Source organism: Theobroma umbraticum, unplaced genomic scaffold, assembly GCF_002168275.2.
Source record: "Theobroma umbraticum cultivar Fairchild unplaced genomic scaffold, ASM216827v3 scaffold_147.0, whole genome shotgun sequence".
Lineage (NCBI taxonomy): Eukaryota > Viridiplantae > Streptophyta > Magnoliopsida > Malvales > Malvaceae > Theobroma > Theobroma umbraticum.
Genome location: NW_018397259.1, coordinates 9,908,704 through 9,931,979, shown reverse-complemented (window position 1 = coordinate 9,931,979; position 23,276 = coordinate 9,908,704). Strand labels below are relative to the sequence as shown.

At 36.9% G+C, this 23,276-nt stretch overlaps 5 protein-coding genes and 2 non-coding genes across 12 annotated transcripts; 1 reads left to right on the top strand and 6 right to left on the bottom strand.

Annotated features, from left to right (window-relative positions):
* Positions 1-748: 748 nt before the first annotated feature.
* RPT5A (regulatory particle triple-A ATPase 5A) lies at positions 749-4,199 on the bottom strand. The gene is made up of 10 exons (XM_021426338.1): positions 3,900-4,199; positions 3,414-3,530; positions 3,076-3,183; positions 2,722-2,913; positions 2,437-2,628; positions 2,089-2,207; positions 1,889-1,976; positions 1,685-1,804; positions 1,471-1,611; positions 749-1,246 (listed from the first exon to the last, which is right to left on the bottom strand). Exons 1-10 carry the CDS (start codon positions 4,014-4,016, stop codon positions 1,169-1,171), a joined length of 1,272 nt encoding a protein of 423 aa, XP_021282013.1. The 5' UTR covers positions 4,017-4,199; the 3' UTR covers positions 749-1,168.
* A 572-nt stretch (positions 4,200-4,771) lies between these two features.
* Positions 4,772-10,481, bottom strand: LOC110414929 (heparan-alpha-glucosaminide N-acetyltransferase-like protein (DUF1624)). Of its 4 annotated transcripts, XM_021426336.2 has the most exons (16): positions 9,401-10,481; positions 9,130-9,317; positions 8,878-9,011; positions 7,942-8,714; positions 7,629-7,813; positions 7,406-7,543; positions 7,196-7,277; positions 6,784-6,860; positions 6,589-6,704; positions 6,380-6,497; positions 6,121-6,237; positions 5,918-6,009; positions 5,764-5,830; positions 5,512-5,682; positions 5,263-5,406; positions 4,772-5,188 (listed from the first exon to the last, which is right to left on the bottom strand). In XM_021426336.2, the coding sequence occupies exons 5-16, from the start codon at positions 7,758-7,760 to the stop codon at positions 5,042-5,044; spliced, it is 1,401 nt and encodes a 466-aa protein (XP_021282011.1). In that variant the 5' UTR covers positions 7,761-7,813; positions 7,942-8,714; positions 8,878-9,011; positions 9,130-9,317; positions 9,401-10,481; the 3' UTR covers positions 4,772-5,041. The 4 variants fall into 4 exon arrangements, with proteins under 4 accessions (XP_021282011.1, XP_021282009.1, XP_021282007.1 ...); XM_021426334.2 differs by lacking the exons at positions 8,878-9,011; positions 9,130-9,317 and having other exon boundaries at positions 9,401-9,661; positions 10,314-10,478; XM_021426332.2 differs by lacking the exons at positions 8,878-9,011; positions 9,130-9,317.
* On the bottom strand, positions 9,996-10,165 carry LOC149527316 (small nucleolar RNA snoR127). The gene has a single exon (XR_016351200.1). It is a non-coding gene; the product is annotated as a small nucleolar RNA snoR127 (small nucleolar RNA).
* Positions 10,482-10,587: 106 nt separating the features above from the next.
* Positions 10,588-10,659, top strand: TRNAE-UUC (transfer RNA glutamic acid (anticodon UUC)). Its single transcript has one exon. It is a non-coding gene; the product is annotated as a tRNA-Glu (tRNA).
* A 28-nt stretch (positions 10,660-10,687) lies between these two features.
* CPA (Subunits of heterodimeric actin filament capping protein Capz superfamily) lies at positions 10,688-14,977 on the bottom strand. Its single transcript, XM_021426337.2, has 10 exons — positions 14,672-14,977; positions 14,355-14,470; positions 13,683-13,772; positions 13,416-13,480; positions 12,619-12,780; positions 12,378-12,456; positions 12,203-12,280; positions 11,718-11,792; positions 11,603-11,638; positions 10,688-11,232 (listed from the first exon to the last, which is right to left on the bottom strand). The coding sequence occupies exons 1-10, from the start codon at positions 14,772-14,774 to the stop codon at positions 11,125-11,127; spliced, it is 912 nt and encodes a 303-aa protein (XP_021282012.1). The 5' UTR covers positions 14,775-14,977; the 3' UTR covers positions 10,688-11,124.
* A 449-nt stretch (positions 14,978-15,426) lies between these two features.
* On the bottom strand, positions 15,427-18,781 carry LOC110415187 (Phospholipid/glycerol acyltransferase family protein). Its single transcript, XM_021426752.2, has 7 exons — positions 18,412-18,781; positions 18,182-18,300; positions 18,032-18,097; positions 17,699-17,896; positions 17,027-17,145; positions 16,703-16,808; positions 15,427-16,249 (listed from the first exon to the last, which is right to left on the bottom strand). Exons 1-7 carry the CDS (start codon positions 18,638-18,640, stop codon positions 15,677-15,679), a joined length of 1,410 nt encoding a protein of 469 aa, XP_021282427.1. The 5' UTR covers positions 18,641-18,781; the 3' UTR covers positions 15,427-15,676.
* Positions 18,782-20,681: 1,900 nt separating this feature from the next.
* On the bottom strand, positions 20,682-23,219 carry LOC110415225 (T-box protein). Of its 3 annotated transcripts, none has more exons than XM_021426809.2 (8): positions 22,753-23,219; positions 22,567-22,644; positions 22,334-22,476; positions 21,816-21,886; positions 21,575-21,670; positions 21,290-21,382; positions 21,074-21,167; positions 20,682-20,975 (listed from the first exon to the last, which is right to left on the bottom strand). In XM_021426809.2, the coding sequence occupies exons 1-7, from the start codon at positions 23,179-23,181 to the stop codon at positions 21,085-21,087; spliced, it is 993 nt and encodes a 330-aa protein (XP_021282484.1). In that variant the 5' UTR covers positions 23,182-23,219; the 3' UTR covers positions 20,682-20,975; positions 21,074-21,084. The 3 variants fall into 3 exon arrangements, with proteins under 3 accessions (XP_021282484.1, XP_021282485.1, XP_021282483.1); XM_021426810.2 differs by having other exon boundaries at positions 20,682-20,928; XM_021426808.2 differs by having other exon boundaries at positions 20,682-21,167.
* Between the last annotated feature and the right edge of the window lie 57 nt (positions 23,220-23,276).

Sequence of the window (23,276 nt, the reverse complement as noted above, 5' to 3'; positions counted from 1 at the left end):
GCCGACTACTCTTTATTCCATTTGACCAAAGGTGCGGACTCAGCTCTTTCCTGTAGGTAAAACCCTGTGATACAGCACTTCCTGTACTGAAAAGAGCTTCTTTCTAACTTTTGAATGTGTCGTGTGATGGTGATGGAATTATCCAACCCTTTTGTTTTTGGTTTCTTCAACCTTATCGCAAGCCAATTTGTCTTTGAAGTTAGAGCTGTCAAAACCTGAGTGATTAGCTTTGTATTAGTTCAGATTTGCAAATATGTATCTCCTTTTACTCTTTGTTACTAATGAAAAAGGAGTAGCAATTAAATTATAAGCTCAAAATGTAAATTTCCAACAAGGTAAAACTCATAATTTCCATTCCTCCAACAAGTCGGAACACTCGTCAAGATGACCTCAAGGTTTAATACAAATGTTATGGATCTCGCTTTAATAAGAGTTGATATAGATTTTAATCTTATAAATAAAAGTTTTCCTTCCCTTAACATGCATGTTTTTCAAATTGAAATTATGAAATCCACATGAATGATACTAAAGTCTGAGTTAGACAGAGAATCTACATGAAAGATACCAAACTCAACTTACATATGGAAAAGAACCTAAATAAGATTAATGAAAGACTATTGCATAATTAGATAAAATAAAATATCACAAAATCTCACATCGATGAAATAAACCTTGACCTTATAAATAAAGATATTTCCTTTATCAACCATATCAACCATATCTCTTGAGTTGGAAATCAGAATCATCATATAGAAAAAACCTTTTCAGATTTTAATAATGAGAGTACGGTCACATTAAATATTTTATCTAATGCACTTAAGACATTCCTTTCACTACACATCCTCCATGCATGGGCATCAGAATTCAGTAACCAGAGACATTGGCATAAAAAAGATTTCGGGATGTCCCAAGTCAGCCTTTTTTCTTAATCTGTTGCTAAACAACCTGAGTATAGCAGGGTTCAAATAAAATGAACTGCAGAAGAAAGAAAAGCCTAGCCCAAAACAGCTGGGCAGTCAAGTACGTGTATAAACAAATTCTCAGCATGAAGAAGCCACCTCCTGGACTTGGCTTGAAAGGCACCTTCTCTCAGACTGTAAACTGCTCAGCCACCCCCTTGACATTGGCTCAAAAGGTCCCTTCTTCACAGTGAAATGCTCCGTCCCACTTATGCATAGTAATTTAAGCTTGCCTTCTTCTTAGCTTGAACCTGAATGATACCTTCATTGAAATCTTCATGGTTCACCTGTAAATCAAGGACCCAAAGCCATTTTAGTACTTGCTCCCACAGCTAAAATGCTCACAAATAAATCCAATACAAATAATTATACGTACACATATACATATATGAATATACATGCACGTTCAATATGAAATACCTAAATGCTGATTCTGTACATGTAACCTTAAGATATACTTTGTTGACAAAACAAAAAGGTAGATAAACTCCTAGGAGATTAGAAAGTGCACCTCAGTTGCATCACGGCGAAGAGCAAGCATGCCTGCCTCCACACAAACAGCTTTTAGTTGTGCTCCATTGAAATCATCAGTAGATCGAGCAAGTTCTTCAAAATTGACATCTGGGTGAACGTTCATTTTCCTTGAGTGGATCTAGAAAAACAATGAAAGAATTCAATAAAATCTGCACGTCATAACCATGAAGCAGCAATATTGAAAGTCATACCTGAAGGATTCGAGCTCTAGCTTCTTCACTGGGATGTGGGAACTCAATTTTACGATCCAATCGACCAGAACGCATCAGAGCAGGGTCAAGGATATCAGCTCGGTTAGTTGCCGCTATCACCTACGATACATGCATTACATTAGAATAGATCGCTTATATTTTTTCAAACAGCTAGCACAAAAATTATGTTCCATTCTTTCAAACCTTAATACGTTCATCACTGCTAAAGCCATCAAGCTGGTTAAGCAATTCCAACATTGTTCGTTGCACCTCCCTATCTCCACTCACTTCACTGCAGGTGGTAACAGACAGAGCAATAATTAGTGATTCTGTCTACAAATAAATGCCAGTGTTATCAGTGTCAAAACAAATTTGCTTCCCAAGAGATTAAGATATAGCATTACCTATCAAAACGCTTTGTGCCAATTGCATCAATTTCATCTATAAAAATGATGCATGGTGATTTTTCCTTTGCAAGCTGAAAGGCATCACGAACAAGTTTTGCTCCGTCTCCAATGAACATCTACATGCATTACAATTTTAAATAATTATTAAAGGCTCTACGTAAGCAGATAAAAATGCACAACTAATATCGTACGGTAATGAAAACAACTTCATTGCTCTCATCTTTCCTGTCATGCTATGATAATCAAGAAGTAAGGAGCACCGGTAAAATGATTCCAACATGAATTGAAAGGAATAGACAGGATCCCAACAGGTAGAGAAGTAAGCTGGGATAATGGACTTCATACCTGAACCAGTTGTGGGCCTGCTAGCTTCAGAAATGTGGCATTTGTCTGTGCTGCGCAAGCACGAGCCATCAAAGTCTTTCCAGTACCAGGAGGCCCATATAAGAGCACTCCCTTAGGTGGACGAATGCCTAGCTTTTGAAACCTCTCTTTATGAGTCATGGGCAACACAATGGCCTCAACTAGTTCTTGGATCTGTTACAGGAACAACCATCAGAAAAAGGTGTTAAATGCTAGCTTAACAGTGACAAGTGATCTTGGAAAGGGTGGCAAAATTGGAAAACTTGCCTGCTTCTCCAAGCCACCAATATCATTGTAGTCCTCAGTTGGTTTCTCATCAACCTCCATAGCCTTTACTCGAGAATCGTACTCTGAAGGCAGGGTATCCAATATCAAGTAACTGTCTTTATTGACTCCAACCAAATCACCAGGTTTCAACTTATCGGGGTCAACAAGCCCAACCACAGGTAGAAAGATAGTCTGCAGTGATTACAAAACAAGTCAAGATCAAAACTAAGCATTGTTGTCACTTTTTTCAATTCTCAAAAAATGTTGATTCGATAATTAGTTTCGCTACAGAATAACATAACAGACTATTGACTTGCCCTAGTAGTAGCACATAAGAAATAATGCTGCCCTCACCTGACGAGTAGAGGTTTTCAGCACAACACATTTACCCTTCCTCTGTGAGTCAAGATCAATATTGGCACCATCCTCCTCTGCCTCATCCTCAGGATTCATCTCCAATATCTGAAAGAAAATAGTAATTATTAAGGTTTAAATCATCCAAGCAGATGACTGTTCATGATATAACTACATCTACAATGGTTCATCATTCAGTCAGTTCCCCTTTTCATTGCGCTGTGAGTTCGTTAACACACAGTATCACTATATACCAGTACAGAATAAGTTGAAGATTACTGGACATAACATAGAAATTCAAAAGGTATTTGGCCAAAAAAGAGCCACACAACATTTACCTCAACAATGTTGCCGACCAAGTAAGGCAACTGCTTGTTAAGCTTAATCTTCTCCTGATTCTCCTTAATCTTCTCCTTGTATGAATCCAACTCGAGATTTGTCCTCTGCATCTCCTCCTTTAATCCACAAACCAATTAAACCAAAAATCAGGAAACTTCACACATACTATAGCTGCATTCCTTTAAAAAAGAAAAGAAAATTACTTAGCTTTAAGCATTAAGATTTCCCAATTAAACCAAAACCAGAAAATTCAAAACCCACCAACAACAAAAAGAACTTCCACTTATATGTAAAAATTACTTAGCTTTAATCGATATCCAGAACAAAATTCCAAACAACAACATCGTTAATATTTGGAAGACGAAATGCCATTGAAATGGGCAGGATTTAATAGTGAGATTGGATTAAAGAAAAACCCTAAAAAGGACAATGCAAACTAATAATCGAACCATAGAGACAATAGAAAAGAAGAGATCGAGAGGGACCTTGAGGATTCGAATCTCGTTATCGAGAAGACGGGAAGCTCTGACGATGTCCTCAGTGGTCATCGACGCCAGCTGGTCCTCTTCAAAGTTCGAATCTTCTACCATGGCGGTCGCCATCGGTGACGGTTCTTGAATCAACGGCGAATTTGATCCAAAGATCGATCACAGAAACAAAGAAGCAGTCGAATTAGAACGAAAATGAAAGGTAAAAGACAGAGAAAAATTGAAAGATTTATGGGTTTCTATTACTTTATAGTTCTCAAACTTGTTTTCGAAGAAATGGAGAGACTCTGAGAGGGATTTGGGAGTGCTTCTCGGGCTATCTCGGACCCATTTTGAGCCAAGTAGGACCCCCTTTTTTGGGCCGGTTTCTTTCTCATGGGCCATATTTTGGGCTTCCTCATTAACCTTTGGGCCATATCTTAAGCCTAAGTATTTCAAATTTTGAGCTTTTTATTTTTCTCAATTAAGTCAAATTTGGATCTTTCTATTTTTACGTTAATCCGATATTATCAAATATTTATAAAAAGCCGTTGAAAAAATACTTAAAAAGATTATTAAATAGTACTTAAAGGATACAAAAAATTATAATCATGCATTTCTAGATCACTGATTTTGCAGTCTAAAGTTCTTGAAAAATATTATAAAATTATATGATATTTCAATAACCCGAGTATTTAATATTTCAGTAATCTTGACTTACTGAATATGCAAATAAGCTATTGATAAAGTACATTCAAGATTAGTAAATAACAATAAAGGAATTGATATTTCGGTAAGTCAATGTTGCTAAATATTTATAAAAGTTATTGATAAAAAACGAGCGATGCTACTAAAAAATGACAAAAGTTATAAAAAAATGATCGTGTATTTTGACATCATTGACAATTTACTGAAAAAATTAGAAAATTATATAAGTTTTTTTTTAAAAAAAATACGAATCGAAACAACAAAAGATTGAGTGCTAGTGTATCGTGACAATAAAGTCACTCTACCACTTACAATAACAATCGAATATTTAAGTCGTCCATGGTGGGAATCATGTTTCAAGGAGGCCCAAATTATATAATATTTCAATAACTAAGTATCTAATATTTCAGTATTGCAAGTTACTGAGTATCCATATGGCCTTGGGGGAAATCTCAAAGCTTCCAATAAATTCCTGATCGATGCAAAATGCCTGCAATGATAGCCCAGAAGAGGATCTCTGCAAATATAACATAGAGCAGAATGCCTACTCTTCTTGAATGCCAAACCCCAATGAATATGTGCTTTTGAATCCAATATACCTGCCATTGCCATAGATTAGTTCAAACTGATTCAAATTCATGGAGTAAATCATTCACATGGAAACTAAACCCACCAGTGTATTATGTGGATCCTCGTAGTACCATCCATTGATGAAACCTGCAAAGATCCCTTCAGCTGCCATAACATAAACCAGCATGGCATTCATGCCAATCCATTTTAATGGCAGAAACACCAGCTTCAGATCCCAAATATCAACCTGGCCAAGCCAAAATTTTTGCTTCAGGTTAGCATAAGGAATCAGGATAGCTGGAAAACGTCAACTGTTTTCGACTGCTGAGAGTTCCTTGTCGAAACCACATACCAGGATATAGATGGCTGAGAAAACAAGTGCTGCTGCTCCAGATGTTACACAAACATAGCTGAAAGTGTATAGCTGTTTATTCAAAGGAATCGCTGTGAAATGTAGAACAATTCCAAGAATAAGGAGAGCAAATCCCACTATGATCCACTGCCTCAGTCTTTCAGAATGACCCTGGAATCGATTTTTTCATTTTTTATCAAAGACAAGAAGCAATGGTATCTTGATATTATAACCGAGAACCTGAATCCTAACCTTCAAATGTACAAGCACATGCCCAAAATGGACTCCAATGATTGTGGAAAGAATAGCAGATATAGAACTGCAATTAGCATACGCAATGTGTGAGATCAATAGTTGTGAAGATAGATAACTCCTACACGGAATTAGTGTTACAGAGTCAACAGACCTTAGAATCCCTTCAGGTTCGAAGGGTGCATGGCACCATGATGGAGCGGCATCTTTAAATGGTCCCTCGTAAGGGGAATTCACTGTGCAAGCCTGCAGCACTTTAGGAAAAGATTTCAGACCTGTAACTGTTATTCACTGTAAACTAGGTGATTTCAATTTTCAAAGAGGATGACAGCCAGAATCGCGCCTATGAAAACACACCTTGGATCTTCTCCATGCTGGTCGTTGGTACATGTGATTGATCCCTAATATTTCTCTGTCAATATATCCCACAGCATTGCAAGGAGGATCCAGTTTTCCTCTCACATTGCAGGCTACCTAAAATGAAATACAGAAAATCTTATCAAACAACAGATAGAACTTTCCCTCAGAGTGGCATACTATTGGATAGACTGCAGGATTTCGTTGTGTGGAACTTTATGGTTTTGTAGGATGATATTAAGGGCAACCAAGGGCTTACGGTGAAAACCTTCCCATAATCAGCACTGTCCTTATTTTGGACAGTGAACTGCCAGTCAGGAACATATATTCCGTAAAGTAAAGCCAAGTACATAATAAGTATGCATGCACCCACCAGCCTGTAGATTTGGAAACAGAGAACTAGTTAGTAGTATAGATTATGATTATGGAGATAAATACCATGCCAAGAAAAATCGGAGATGAACTTACCAATGCCAACAGGATAACCTGAACACAGAGAAATGACCAGCTGAAACATCTTTGGGTTGTGCATCTTTCAGAAAAATCTCTGCAAGTGCCACTACCAGATATGCAAAAGCTATTCTCTACAAAAGGTAAAGGGAATTTACTTCCTAAAGCCATTTCTAAGGACTAGATTCTGCAATTAACATCAGGAACATATACCTGTAGAATGCCACAGAATCTTATCATTTTCATATCAACGCCATTTGTTAGCACGTCAGGAGCATGTGAATACCCTCCTTCATGACAGATATAAGGATCCAAAGTTAGCATCAAAAGCTTTTCCCTCCTCTTTTAGAATTTGCAGAGATGGATTAAGACAAAAGAATTTCTCAATTTGGAATCTATAACTGCTTCAATAACATTTGCTAGGTTGGTAAGTCAATTAGTTGCTTATGAATTATACACCATAATCTTCTATAACGTTTTGTTAGGATAAATATCCTCAGCTAAATGTGATAATTAGCACACCATGAATGCCTAAACCCTGAGCAGATAGGAACTGATCACCCTCCAAAGTCTCAACCTTTTTCCCTTGACAGCTACTAGTATATGACAAACGAAGGAAACCAACCTTGTAATAAGAGACCCCAAAAGAGGAGCTTCAAAGTCCTGAAACCCACCTTCTGGATAGCTTTGCGTTTACCTGGTATTCTCTACAAGAAATTTATCCGTGATTACCCATAGTCTCGGAGAGGAAGAAAAAGACAGTAAGGTACTCACTGTAGTAAATCCAAACTGCTAGTTCATTAGCTTTGAAGAAGAAGAAGAAGATCACACCAACCTTAAGAGCAAGAGGAATGGCCATGCCAACAATGAAAAGAAAGAAGGGCATAACGAAATCGGCAAGGTTGCAGCCGTGCCATGGTGCATGACCAATCACAGGCCACTCTCCTCCAGCATCATCTACTAGAATCATCAGCTACAAAAAGTAAAGAAATTCATTAAAAAAGAAAAAACCCCAACTGTTCAGCTCACAGAAAGGCTTAACAGAAAATGAAGAGTACCGCCACAGTAAGGCCTCTGAAAATGTCAAGTGAGGCAACACGCTGAGTTTTATGGGGCTTCTGAGCTGAGTCGTCGGCCATGGGGATGGTCACAGTATGATGTTGAGCAGGTTCTGCTTTGATTTCAGCCATTCTGAAAGCATCCAGTTACTGTCGGGCTGAAAAGGTGGTTGCTGTAAGAAAAGCTAACAAAGAAGAAAAGAAGAACAATTATTTGGATAATGATGATAATTGATTAAAATAGTACAATTTCTTTCTTTCTTTTTAATTTTTTGAGATTTTCTCTCTGGGGTAGTGTGCTGCGGACAGTAACCTTAGATTAATGGAGTAACAAGTTCAACGTCGTTATCTGTGTGCATGTGTTTCTGAAGACAAAGGTTCCAACAGAAAGTCAAAAAATATCTGCATATGAGATATGTTTGTGTTTGATAAGCTATTTAAATACGTTACTAAAAAATTTAATACTTTTTTTTTAAAATAAATTGAGAAAAATATTTTTCGAAAAGAGGTTTGAGGAGAGGAAAGTCAACGATAAGATTCGGAAAATGGAGAGCCATTTATTCTATCTTAAAAAAAAACACTGGATGGGATATTCACAATCTGCAGCTCTTTATTCTTTTCCAAGGAAGAACTTTGCTATTTGTGTTGGACATAAACTTAATGTCAAGGCCCATAAGAGAGCCATGAATCTTACATTGAATGTGTATTAAGACGAGATTAGGCATTTAAGTGTTAAAACTATATAGCCATATATAGTCATACATTGCCAGACACTAGAAACTGTTAATGAGATTTAGAAGTTTAGGGAAAGCCGAAGATGCACCATCACCACTGAAGACATCAAAGAACGAAAACTACTAATTGACTTTCTGTTTCAAAAAGTTTTACATCAAGAGAATAAGACACTGAATCTGCTCCTCATTAGCAATCTTCCTTCCATGCAACCGTCCTAATAGCAGCGTAGCAAGACTGATATCCCATTTGATCTTGTTTGTAAATGAAACATAATGCTTCAAGTTTGCCAAACTGTTTCCAATTCAATTACTGAACTGTTGAACATAATATCAAACGACCTTGTTCACCCACCTGTTTCACAAAAGTGCACTGCTTATGTTTTATACACAAAGATGTGATGGTCCCTTGGATGGACAATGATAGATATGTATGCAATTTTGGTAGCAACTATAGCATATGATTAACAATGTCGTAAACTCATTCATCCAAATGGGATTTTAACCAATGACCTAACCTTCCATCCTGCTCATGCCAGGAAGATAGATTGTTTGAGTGAAGAAAGATTGCAGGGACAAGAATCATATGATTAACAATGTCATAAACTCATGCATCCAAATGGGATTTTGACCAATGACCTAAACCTCCATCCTGCTCATGCAAGGCAGATATAATGTTCGAGTGAATAAAGATTGCAGAGACATGAATGGATATGATTAACAATGTCATAAACTCACGAGTCCAAATAGATTTTGACCAATGACCTAACCTCGATCCACCATCCAGCTCATGCTATTAAGGTATATCATTCAACTGAAGAAAGATTGCAGAGACAAGAATGCCATTGTCCTAGACCAATAGCAACAATTACGAAGATTGAAGGGCATTAAACCTTAAGACTGTTAAAAAATGGTGATTAAGGTATCAGTCATTCCTTGATGAACATGACAGCCCGCACTGAATTTGACATGGCAACGAAAACAATATAAGAATGCATAAAATGGAGCTAGAGAGAAACCAAAAAAAATAGAGAGTTTTACCTTTGTTTCCGCCGGGTTTACCAGCTGAATTTCACCTACCCCTGCCTTTAGCCCTCCCCTCATCTCCACCAGGCTCGGTGCTTTTAGCTTTTCCACCAAAAGCACCTTCTTCTCTAACTCTGCCCCTTAGGCAGCCCACCCCAGGCGGCTTTCTATCTGAGCAAGTTTAACTAGAGATACCAACAGAAGGATTGGCGAGAGAAGGACATGCATATGGCTTAATGCACGGCCCTCGGCCTCTTCTTGAACTTTGCCAATCACCTGAAAGGGAAAACCAGCAATCATAACTGCAACAGAGTAGGAGTTGTGCTTTTATAAAGATAAGCTCGCTTAGTGCAGATTAAAAAAATTGCATTCTTGTTGGTTCAAAAGACAACTAGTTCAAAAATCCTATGCCATCATTTCATCACTGAGAACCAGATACGAGAAGAGAAGCAGAAACGCAGAGAATATGAACTACTTAAAAAATTCATTATAAGCACACTGTTGGGCAGCTCCCTGGAGAGCAAGGGGATCCATTCATACAACAAGAGCCGCGGAAATATAACTTTGCTTGATAAATCAAACAATTCCCACTTGCTGAATAAGGGCAAACTCTGGGTCAGCAAGGCAACCAATCTCAAGTGTATCATCAGAGGATGCGCTTCGACGAAAGGCATCCAACCAAAGCTATATCACCGGTTACTAAGAGAAAAGCTTTGAAAGAGGATGCCTCACGGAGCACATCAAAAATAGTCTGATTTGGCTAAAGAAGCATCATTCCAGAGGCAGCAAATGGACCCGAAGAAATAATAAAGGAAAATCAATTTGAAAAAAAAAAAAAAAACAAGAAGAAGAAGCATGGTTAGTAATGCATCATCGGGGGGCCTCAAAGATACTCGATTGTATTCCCACGAACGTAACTCTGATTTACCATTATCGCGACTGCGGAGAGAGAGAGAGAGAGAGAGAGAGGGATCGGATCTGAGATTGCGGCTATTGGAGGGGACCAACGAATTCCACTTTGGTCGTGTATCAGGTTGAGATCGGATTAATTAAGTATTAATCTGTGAGACGTTTTTCTAAGATAAATCGTGAGACTCAATGAATCAATATTAACATCTTTAATCTGTGAAACGTCCTCGATTCACACCACTATGATTCTTGGACTACTTTTTTAAAAAAAGTAAGGGGAGAAGCACAGGCAATCCGTTGTCGTCCAGTGGCTAGGATGTCTGGCTTTCACCCAGGAGACCCGGGTTCGATACCCGGCAACGGAATTCCAAACTTTTTTTTGCTCAAATTAGAATAATGAAGGCAGATTAATTAATACTTAAATAGTAGAAAAGCATAATCTAACAATTTAAATATTGTTCCTATTTTCCCATGGGGGTTCAAATATGATCTATGAGACTGGAATCTGGAACATACAATTGCTCAGGCATACGTACTAAAATTTTCCACAAGCACCACAAGAAAAATGTCGGGGAACTATTCAAAGCAATGCTATACACGGCTTGTAAACAATGATGCGGGATAAACACACCAAAATTTGAGACTCTTGCAGGAGAACACAACTTGCATACCAAATAACAGATAACTGTAAAATCAAGGTGGTTGGAGGCGAAACAACAGTTGTAAACTCTCAGAACCTGTACTACAGATACAATCTGGTGACCGGGGAACCCAGCTTAACTCAATTTTATGCATCAAGGGATGTGCTTTATGAGTTTGGTATGGTATAGTCACTTTCCAATTCCCAGTTCTTTTGATATCTCTCTTGTCAGGCTGAATTGTGAAGTGTTATGCCATGGGAATAAGGTTCGAGTAACAGGAAGTTTCCTGCGAAGATCCTGCATGGCACATAAAAATTTTAAGAGCATTAGTTTCATTTTAACCGGTTCCTGAAGTTGACGAGTATTCTAGATGGACATCAGGAGATCTAATATTCTCTCTGTAGATGGGCATTCTAGCTAGGGTTTATCTATTGCTCCAGCATGACTCCTACCAGCAATATGATTTTCCACAGAAACACAAGAAATGGTGTTAGGTTCCATCATCCACGTACTGGCATGATTGAGAAACAAGCAGTATCCTTCAAATAAAACCCAAGTAGAGCTGGGTGTAACGGCTGAAAACAAATCTAAAAATGGTATCCTAACCTAATTCAAAAGGTTTCCCCAGCAACTTTTGGCTAAAAAGGCTTTTCAAATCAAAACATACCTTGAAAGTGGTATCTGGCAAATTCAAATAGGATGCCTGCATTATGTCTCGACAGTCAGTAAAGAACTCTAGAAAACTCAAGCAATTGAAATAAACCAGACATATTGAAAGCAACCTCCAGAGATGCCAGGTATTCTGTCTCATGGTGGCGAATTATGGTGGCTATAGAAACTGCACTATCATCAGGGGACTGAAACAACCACAGAAAGTATTAATCATATGAAACCAATTACAGAAAGAGGACATGGCAGAAAGAGGTCAGAAGGAATTTGTGTTGATGCAAGTTCAGGAGCCACTGGGCAGGATAAACTAGGCCAACAAAAATTACCTACTGCCACTGTTAATAACTCTAAAACTCCTATTTTACAGCTTATGGTAATATCCAAACTATATATCTCACATGCCTTCACATTAGAATATTTGCTCAATACAGTTATCAGCCTGAAATGCTATGTCAAAATAGTTAAACTATTAAAAATAGTTTAAAGGCAAAAGAAAAGAATTTCAACTTCTACTGCAAGAAAGAAAGAACCAAGGCAGAAGACAAGAGAGGGGGGGAAGGGAAGCAATGTTAAAAGAGCTTGTCAATTTTGTAATAACCTGAAATAATGTAGAATCTTTACATTCATGTCTTGCATCTAATTGCACATTTCCCTCTTCAAAATAGTGTGCACCAACCTGAGATGAAAAAGAACTGACTCATTCAGATCTGAGATGCAGGAAGAAAAGAGTCTCAAATATGCCATGCACTAAGGCATGAGAAATACTGAAATACCTGCAATTTGCCTTTTAATTCCAGTATTTGAATATCGTCTTTGAACTCAATGTTCCATATTGACCGCCAACTTCCATTGCTGTACAGACAAAAGGCATTATTAGAAGATAAACAGTCATGTGTTTCTACGTGATCCTCTGTCAGACTACTAACAGATAATCAAATAGCTAGTCAGCTGTACAATCAAGCAATCACAGTAGAACAGTTACTAGTACATTCTAGTCTAACAAATTTAACACACCAGAAATTCTGTGGGCTAAGTCTAGCAGCAGAAATCACTACAACAAGCTCAAAATCAGATCCAGGTCCCTCCGCATCTTTTCCATTAGTACAGTAAACTGAACAAAAACCTTTTGGATAAGCTTCACCAACATACTTTGACATTTCTGCGTCCAAAGCACATCTGCAACAAAAACAATGAAATTAAGTACAAATTATAATTAAAGCATCAGATATGCACCTAATTCCAGTGATAAACTACCATTGGTTTTTGCTTAGAACTTGATGATAGAAAGGAGGGATGATACAAAGAGCAACTATGATTTCTTCTCTGTTCATGATGAGTGCTAGTTTCAGCAATAACCATCAAATGGCATTAAGCAACTTTATAGTTCCTGGGACAGTCCTTGGTATCGATCCAGGAGAGGAGTCGAAGCCGGGAGAGAATCATAGGACAGCCACAATTAAACACAATAGCTACAGCGCAAACAATAGGCAGTGAAGTTTTGAGCAGAGACATTCATCCCATCACTAACATGCAGGTAAAGGCCCAATAGAAACAAAAAGCTACGCGTTTGGAATGGGTCACTATGCACAACAGGCACAGGTTCAAATTCAAGTCATTTCCATGTCAGCAAACATGGCATAAATTAGATCTAAGGAGGTTCTAATGGATCCTGCTATGTAGGAAAGGCACTTGAAATGTAAAGACCTCATATTATTCTGTCAACTCTATTAAATCTTACAGAGAGATGCTCCTAATAGTTCATTAGAAATCAATTAAAAATAATATCAGTCCATTAGAGCTGTAATGCCTACCGGTATTCCTCAATATACGGGGATGGAAGCTCCTCATCAGTGGCAGGTCTCACCTCTGTACAAACCTGAACCAATTTAGGACATCATGATATAAACATTCAAATTAAATAACAGATTAACATTCTAAGCGTCATATCATCAGGAAGAAAACTACTGAATATTAAAAATTTCAACTTCAGGAAAAGATTTTACAGCAAAGGTTCTTCGAAATTTTTATGGTATTAAGAATTTTCAATCGCAAGATGCATTAATAAGGCTAGAAGGTACCTGTTTAACATGGTCAACTATGGCAACTTGAGCAGTCTTGGGGTCTAGATAGTCATTATCCTGAAGCTCCCCATATGATGTAACAAGGACCTAAACTCCAATGGGACAGCATTGCAACGATCAGATTTGTTTTAGAACCAAATTCAATGAAATCAGCATTGAACAAAGAGACCAGAAATTGTAATTATCATCATATTTGATTAAAAGAGAACAAGCCAATATGAGAAACGGAGGTAATTGGATGACTTGGGGACCATAACCATGGAAAAAGAGCTCAATATCCTATTTATAAGATGTTAGAAATGAAGCATCTTAATACGCAACGATCGATACTCATTGCCTCTAATGTAAACAATCAAGGCACTCTAAAATGACATATAAACCTCCAGCATTCAAGCCCCACTTACAACACTTAACCAACTAAGACATGTTTGTATTTATTATGCATAATCCAACATAAACTACAAATATGAAGGCAATTCCCGATAATAAATACATACCTTAAAAACATATAATGCATGAACTAAAAGAAAGCTATTTCTAGCAATCCCGAAACATATCAAATGCACTCACATTTCTGTAAACCTAACCAATCACATTACTAGACATATAACTTTAAGTTACGAATAATTAACACTAAAGCAAATTATATTAAGGGTTTCTAAGACTAACATCTCCGAATCTACCAGGCATTTCGAGGCAAATCATGTGAGATTTGTTGTAAACCGGAAATGCCTCCGATGCCGCCTCATTGTACACGTCATCATCATTCAAAACCGACTTTAAATCTGCAAAAAAATATATTATATATAAAAATTATATAAGAAAAATCGACACTCGAACCGATCAATCCAAATCAAATGCGAATCCAAAAACGATATAGAGAATAGAACTAATTCATCAAACTGATCGATCGAAAACTAAAACGACAACGACAATGGCAAATGCGAGGCTAAAACGACACTAGAGAGAGATATAGAGATAGAGACCTTTAGCGACGTATTGGATTTCGCCAGCGGGGGCGTTGAGGAGGAACCATTTGGCGATCTCTTTCCTTTGCTCCTCACTCAGCTCTGTTTCTTCTTCTGCCATACCTATCTTTCTAGCTCTCTGCACAGCAAATTTTAAAGGAGAAAACCTAAACCGTTTGGATTTGTTTGGCACGAGAAACAGAAGAAAAGCAGAGGAAAATGAAAGAGAGAGAGAGAGAAATGAAGAAGAAGATAATGATCTGTAAAGGCTTCCTGGTTTGTGAAACAAGAGCGTGAAGGAAAAAGAGAAAAAACAAATATCGAAATCATTTCCGCCTGTGGGCTTTTGATTTTCTTTCAGCCCCTTTCAACGACGTCGTAGCCTTGATATAAAAGAACGATGTCGATTGCAAAGCCTTTCAAAATTTTTCACTCGTGCCTTAGAAAAGTTTAGGCAAGTAACGATAAAATAAGACAATTTATATACGTAAGTTGTTATTCTTTTTATAGTATGCAAATAAGTTTTTATTTTTTAATTTATATTTACATAAATTTATAATTTTAACAAAAAATTAACAATCATCAAATTTAATATTATTAAATATTTTTTATTTACGTAATATGTAATGACTACGGATGTTAAATGAGTCACATTGTCACTTATATAAACTCATAATTTTAATAAAAAATTAACAATCATTAAACTTAATATCAATAAATATATTCCATCTATGTGACATATGATATAATAATTACTGTGATCACATAATTACTTATATTAAATAAGTCATGTAATTGTTTCACCTGTCACATGACAAAATCAGTACCAGTTGACATTGGTCAGACGGCTGTTAATTTTTCAGTAAAATGAAAGACTTGTGTAACTACATATCTTAAAATAAATAAGGGTTAAACTGATTGGCACAGATTAAAGGAGATAGAGTCTACACGTTTTATTGTGAAAGGGCTAATGGTGAGTGTTGAACATCAAAACTTTGATTTACAGATTCTACAGGGTACAATTTAGCAGGTATTCCACCGTTGAACTAACAAATTAGCTTCCAAAAACTGTTTCCAAGCCCTCTGCGGGCGTATGTCCCTAATGGTAGCAGAATTTTCCTTTGCTCTGGGGTTCATGAACAAGCCTCTAGCTGCAAAACCCATCAGTTCGGTTGGATCCATGTAACTGCGAATCCTTGATGCAATCCCACCTTCAAAAGAAAACCCCATTCTAAAATATCGATGATCATCGGGAGAGGACTCTTCTGGAGAGGTAACAGCATTTGGCTTCAGCTGGCCTTCGGTTTCTTGTCCCGGTGATTCATCCACCATACATCCATTGCTTCCTAAGCCAAATGGATCCCAATCTATCTGATGCAGGATATCAGCTGTCCTTTCTGCACCATTGATGTGATGATTTTCCAACTGGATAGATTGCTCGAGCACTAATTTGTCAACTTGTACTTTTAAGTTCTGCAGGTGATGCCCGATTCTAGAGGCCACAGCATCGTACAATTTTCCTCTTGATGCATCCACGGGTTCCTCCACATCAAGCAGGTCATCAAAATGTATAGGGTCTCCAATTAGAACTGTCACCTACAAAATTTTATGCGTTAAGAGAAATCATCAGTTAGAGTAGGCAAAAAAAAAGGGGAAAGGAAATGAAGAAATCAACATATCACTTCATGAGAGCAAATGTGATCATAAACATAAAACTATGATATAACCAGCCATTAGCAAGGATTTGCTTGTCAAGCCCAATATGGGAAAAGAGGTTTAGGGAAGTGAAGAAGGGAAGAGTGGAGAAGGGTTGAGATGTTAAAATAGGGGAGAGAGAAAAAAAAAACAATGTTACTTAAAATGGAATGATGAGGGAGGCATTTGCAGCCTATAGCTGAACATGTTTAAAACATTGCAAAGTCACGCATTACAGACAGTACAATTACTCACAGGAGGCCGTTAAACTTACAACCTTATTGCCAGAATTGAGTGGAATGGAAACTTTAAGAATGTCTATCTAGCAAAAGAAAGAATAGCAAGACCACATACCGTCTTGCCAATCCTTGGGAAGTTGGCTCCTATAGGCATAACATCTTGCATTCCAATATGCACAAATGGCAGGACAATTGGGGTATTGTCTGCATCTAGAACCAACCTGTATCACCATTAGGTTGTTAAATGTATTTTGTAACTGACACGGAAGAAGGAAAGGACAGAAAAAGCAAAGGAAGAAAAGAAAAAGCAACAGACATAATTGGACAAATCAATTTCTTAATACAGATTTTATCAGAGAAGAGATGAGACCAGTTTATTTCCAGCTAGAAGGAGACTTAACTCTCATCTCTTAAAGGTAAGTTATCAACAAACTCTTACCTCGCAACACCTCTCTTGGAAGACCTCACAGTTTTTCCACCATCTCGAGAACGACTGCCTTCTGGGAAGATGTGAACCCATCCACCACTATTCAACTTTGAAATAGCTATGTCCATGCCCTACAACAAATTGAACCAAAAGGATGAAATGGACATAACTGCCATACATGAAACAAAGAAATGAAGAAAGGGATAGACATGCAGATGAACCTAAACTATACTGTATCACAAACCTACCAATACAGCAAATATCTCAGGCCTAGACCATATTACAGAACTCCAGGATGCAGCATAAGAAGTTCAAGGAAAGAACAAAGAAACCTAGTCCCATAAAAACAGTAAACAATATGCATGTAAACCAAATATAATCGTACTAGCATGTTTACACATTGACAAAACAAATCAGTATGAGTCTACAATCAGACCATTCTAGGACATCGGCCATCATTTCCATTTCACAGAAGGTCAAATGCCAATAACATCTCCCTCCTTTTGTTTCCCGTTTCTTCAGTTAAATGCCCCTCATCTCAACAATTCATACTGTAAATTTCCCAATGCAAGGATTCTAAATTCATCTGCACAATGCAGTCTAGTTATCAACTCGATCATTCAATATTTAACATTCACTGTTCCATGCTTACGAAGAATATTTCAAAAACTTAAAAAGGGGTACCTTCTGATATATCCCATCACCACGAGACACTGGCAACACTTTTACAGAGCGAAAGAATGCAGAAGTCACAGGATTAGTGAAACATCGATCGGATGCACACAGTGTCCATCTCAAGTTCTGAGCATCCAGAAGAACTCTCGGAGGAAGCAGCGACGCAATGACAAACGGATCATCAACAGAAGCAACATGATTGCTTACCTGCAATGAATTTCAAAAAACAATAAAACCGTTCCCTCATCAGCATAAGCTACACATAATAACAGGATCACAAATAAGAGAAACACATTGAGGACAAGCTAAAACTGATCAATAGCAAAAAACCATAGCTCATACCGTTATAAGGGGTTTGTTCTTGGGTCTATTAAGCAATGCGTCGTGTAATTTTTCAAGGCCATAAACCTGACAGAAAAGAGAAAGACATTAATTCTTACAAACCGCGATATACACACAAAGAATTCTCAATCATACAAAAATCCTACATACTTGAACGCGATTGAGACCATTCATGAAAACATGGCAAACATTTCCAATCAAAGGAACAGCCACAGCTTGAAGCGTTCGAAAAATAACTGAGTCCTCCTCCACATTAAAGTCCTTACTCACTGCAGTTACCAGCAACGTAAATGAATTTTAATTCCTAAAATACCCAAAAAAAAAGTTTTAATCAAGAGAAGACATCAGATTCAGAGCGGGAAAAACAAAAAAACAGCGACCTCGTTTGCGGTAGAAAGCGGAGGAAGAATGGAGAGAATCGCGACGGAAGTCATGGAAACGACGGAGCCAGCGTTGGACCGTGGAGGAGAAGTAACAGTCAGCGAACATCGAATGACGGTGGCGGCGATGGCGATCAACCGCTACCCTGAACCGCTGCCTGAGCTGGAGCTGTAAAACGCGAGCCTTGTTCTTCCATAGATCTCCCCTGTCTATCCACTGCACGCCCATTACTTTTGCTTCTTCTTTCTTTTTTCAGCGAATCTCTGATAGAATAAAGAGAGAATTCCTCTATTTCTTTTTTTTTTTGTTGATCTGATTAAAATAGCATGGAAGTGCGAGTCTGAAGAGCGGAGACAGAGAAGTGCAAAAGAGAACCTGACGAGGCGGCGGGGATTATAACTGACCATTTACCATATCGGGTCGGGTTGTCGGAGGATTAGGCTATTTTTAAAAATATTTTAATATCTTGTTTGAATAGTTTTTTGATTTATTTAAAATATAAATTGAATTTTGATTTTCATTATTATATTTTCTAAAAAAAATTATCCTTAAAAACTCTTATTAAGCTCTTATGAAAAATAATAACTTTTAGAATTAAGCTTAAGTTGTTTGATAAATTTTTTTATAAGTTTTTTTTTATAAGTGATAATTTTGGTTAAAATTATCGTAAATAGTATTTTTTTAAAAAAAATTATATTGTAATTATTTTTAATAGATGAGGATATTTTTAAAATAAAAATAAATATTTTTTATATTTTTAAAAAAGAGAAGAAAAAACTCCTCATAGGAGCTTTTCCTAAAGTTTTTTTTTTAATTTTATTATTTAAAAAATTATTTTTTTTAAGAGTTTTTCAAAATTTATGTTTTGGTGTGACTTTTGCTTTTAAGATATATATAAGTTGAAAAAAAACTAAGACAAACAAGCACTTATTAGTAAAGATATTTTTTCAAATTTTAATTCATAAGATTATTATTTTGTGATGATTTTTTTATCCTTGTAGCAATTCTTTTTGATAATAATGAAATTTGCTTTAGTTACATGTATAAAAAATAGTACAATAGAATGAATACACTAATTAATGAAAAATAAAATATCTTATTATCACTAATAATAATAACATAAGCTAAGCAATTCAGTGGAATCAAATATACTTTGATCATCGTTGAGCCAAACTTAAGCAACTCAAGTAGTAGGCTCAATTACATTATTACTAATAATAATGGTATAATTATAATGAATAACAACATAATTATTATTGTTTCAGTAATTTTCTCTTATTGTATTAAATTTTAATAATTATGATGTGATTGGTGGGATGGAATTATAAACAAAAAAACAAATATTTTATCTTTAAAATTAATTTTGTAATGTTTTAATTTTATATATATAATAACTTGACTTGAGAAAAAATTACAATTACAATTTACAAATAGCTTAGGATCAGTAGTTTAATATTAAAAATAATTTTTGATTTTCTTTTTTTATAATAATAAATCCAAGTCAAGTTCATATTTATTATCATAATCATCATAAAAAAATGTATCGGGTCGGGTTGCCTGATCAAAGTTGCCTTTTATTATTTGACTGTCGAGTTTTGGATAAGATCCTTTGGTGGGTTAAACCGGGGCCACTGTTGACACGTCAGAAGTGAATACGACCCATTGTAATGTGACACGTGTAACCTTAAAACTTCGGGGAACATTGAGGCTTTAGCTATCAGAGAGAGCTTTGTTTTAAAAATCTCATCTGGGCTGGGCCACTTTGGGCTTAAACTTCACAGAAGTTTGCAGGCCCTGAAAAACGAAGGCTGGCCTTTTTAGTATTACAAAAAAGTCCTTCAACTATGTAAATTTATACAATTAACCCCTTAATTTTTTTTAAATATCCAATTAAGTTTTTATTTTCTGATTTGTACCCACACAACACTCAACTCTATCAGAAAATTAACAATATTTGGACTCAAATATCAATTGTTGTTTTCTATCTACGTAACATGGTGTGACAATTGATGTGAAACCAATCACTTGATCACGTTATATGTCATAGGGATAAAAAATACAATCGGACTTAATGTCCGAAGATTGCTAATTTTACATAAAGATTAAGAGCTCGTGTGAATACAAATTAAGGAAAAAGGCTTGCTTGAGTAGAATAAAGAAATAGAGACTTAATTATGCATTATTAAGATCAAGGCATGTCAGGAGGAATCTCTAACATGGATTAAAACTTGTAAGACAAGCATAAATGTGAGATGGCTGACACTCCATCAAAACAGAACTTGGGCAAGTATGTTGCATTCATGGTTTCTAAAGTTTCTTTCTACAAATCAAAATCAATTAGACATTTGACGTTTTAACTAAAAAGTGAGGCTTTTTGGACATTAAACAGTCAGAAACACTGGCTTGGCATTTTGAGCATCCAAGCTTCCAAAAGTCCAATCCTCCACCCTGGTTTTCTGCACCAATTATTGAAACAATGGTCGGATTTCATGCTCATCTTTGGCTCAACCTCCATTCTGAGGATCATGTAAAAGAATTGATAATCTGCTACTGACAAAACCACCTAGACAGGATGAAGCATTGAGTATGTTTCCAATGATGAAGATTGGAAGGCACTTGAGTGGATTAGGATCGTTCAAGTGATAAAAGGAGAGCATTTACCCAAAGAAGAATCAGCAAATGAAAATCTGATAATCAGGCTGTGGATCTCCAATGTTCAGATAGTTTACATCAACGACAACACTGCCCAGATCATCTGGCCAAAACCAAGAAATTTTGTGCCAATTGCTAAGTCATTCCATTAAGTAATGCAAAAAATGCATACATATGCTTAACTATACAAATAACACTAGTATAAAGACAAATGGTTAACCAAACCTTCGTATATTGTCCTCACATAATTCACATACTCAGGTATGAGATCCTTATATATGATTCCTCCGGGACGCGCATCCAGGACGAGCAGGACTCCTGTCAAATCATTGTCATGACCAAGCTAATAAATATTGAATCCTCTTCTTTCAAAATAGAGAAACAGTAGTAGAATCTTTTCAGTTCCAAATTTCATTTTTGCATTAACTACAAAAGTTCTGTAGGTGCAGAGAACAGATTGTTTCTGGTATTTTTAGTAGCAATGAACTTGGAACCTACAGAAAGACCTACCTGGAGCCATCCAACCTTTTGTTGAATTGCTTGGCAATGGAGCAAGCCAGAGAATATTTCTCAAGTTCATTGCATCATCATAAGTCACGTTGGACCCTGGAAAGAGCAAATGTAATCAATAATGGATAGAGGACAAAACATCACAGTATTGGATTCATATATGTTGTGTCTTTAAATAGTAAGAAGCCACTAGAAAATGTAACACTGCTTCCTATAGATCAAAGAAAACATCATATTTTACCCTTCTGGCAATATCCCATGTTGATTGGAAACACGTCTTTATCATATGCTGGGTATTCTTTAGCATGAAATCTGCCATCCAAATGCAACAAGTTAGGAACATGCAAGCGTTCAAAAGTAATAGGTTGGTAAAAGTTTTTCTGGTAGAAACCATTATCCATCTTATCCTTTTTCCTTCCCTTTTTCATATAAGCTTCCAACTCTAAAAAAGTGACCAGTCCCTTACTAATAATCACAGTTTACAGCATCTCTAGACATAATAATTCTTCACCAATTTCATACATTTTCCTAAAGGTCTAAGGCTTCACAAAAGAAGCTGATCAAAACAATGATACCCCAAGTTACAAAACCAAAGAGGTTCAAATTTGCCATATGAATACTGGCCCTTGAATTTTGATAATAAAAATTTCCAGAAGCTGTCACCTAACTTCTTTATTCAACATTTTTCCAATTTGAGTTCTATGCAAATTACATCTCCCCTGCACAAGCAGATTGATCATGCAAAAAGATAAAGCTTACAATATGCCAAGCCTTCCGGTCTCTGTGGCAATAAAAAGGTGACCATGAAACAAATCATATCGAGTTAATGAAACTTTCAATCCAACAGAAGGACCCCTCTCAACAATAAGTTTGAACAAGTATTCAAGATATGAATTCAACTCCTGCAATTTCAGAAAAGCCAAATATAAGCTAAACATCTAAATAAGTTTCGGGGAAAATACCAAAAGTATTGAAGAGCTTGGTTTATAAACCTGACTTATGAAGCGTCGACCATAGGGCGTTCTGGTTAGCCCACATTTATTTTCCTTTGATCCTTCGACATCAGGCACCTAATTCACGCAAAATCCCAGCCGTTCATCAGCTGAAACCCACCAATTATGGAAAAGTTCACTGCTTTCAGATGTGAGAACACGGAGTTGAATCAACTAAAAACTTACAGGCAAGACAGTTGGATCAAGGGCGCGATGGATTGAACCGGGATCACCACCAGAGTCAACAGCGAGCCTGGCCAGTTCGAGAACCGGTTCGGGAGGCCACCAAACGAGCTCGTTTTCCTCATCTCTTGGACTCTTAAGTAAGAACCGTCTATAAGAAAGCGATTTGGAATCTGCGGTTTTTCGGGTATCGATGGGAGTGAAGGGTACGAGGAATTTGAAGCAGGATTTGAGTTCATCGGCGACCGAAGGGTTGACCGAGGAAGACTGCGATGGCGGGCCGAGGAGAGAGAGCAAATCGGACGGCGTAGCTTTGGGAATCGAAGGCGATAAGGATGGGGATTTGGAGAAGAAGAAGGGAGACGAGGAAGAAGCTGCGAAAGAAAGAGAAAGCAAAATGGTGAATCGGAGGGAAAGTGAGGTATTGCCCATTGGCAAATTCCCCTCCTTTCTGTAAACAGTTGTTTTCCTGTGAGCTCCCTTAGAACTTGGAAAGGTGATTCGATTAGATTTTGCCACGTCAGCTT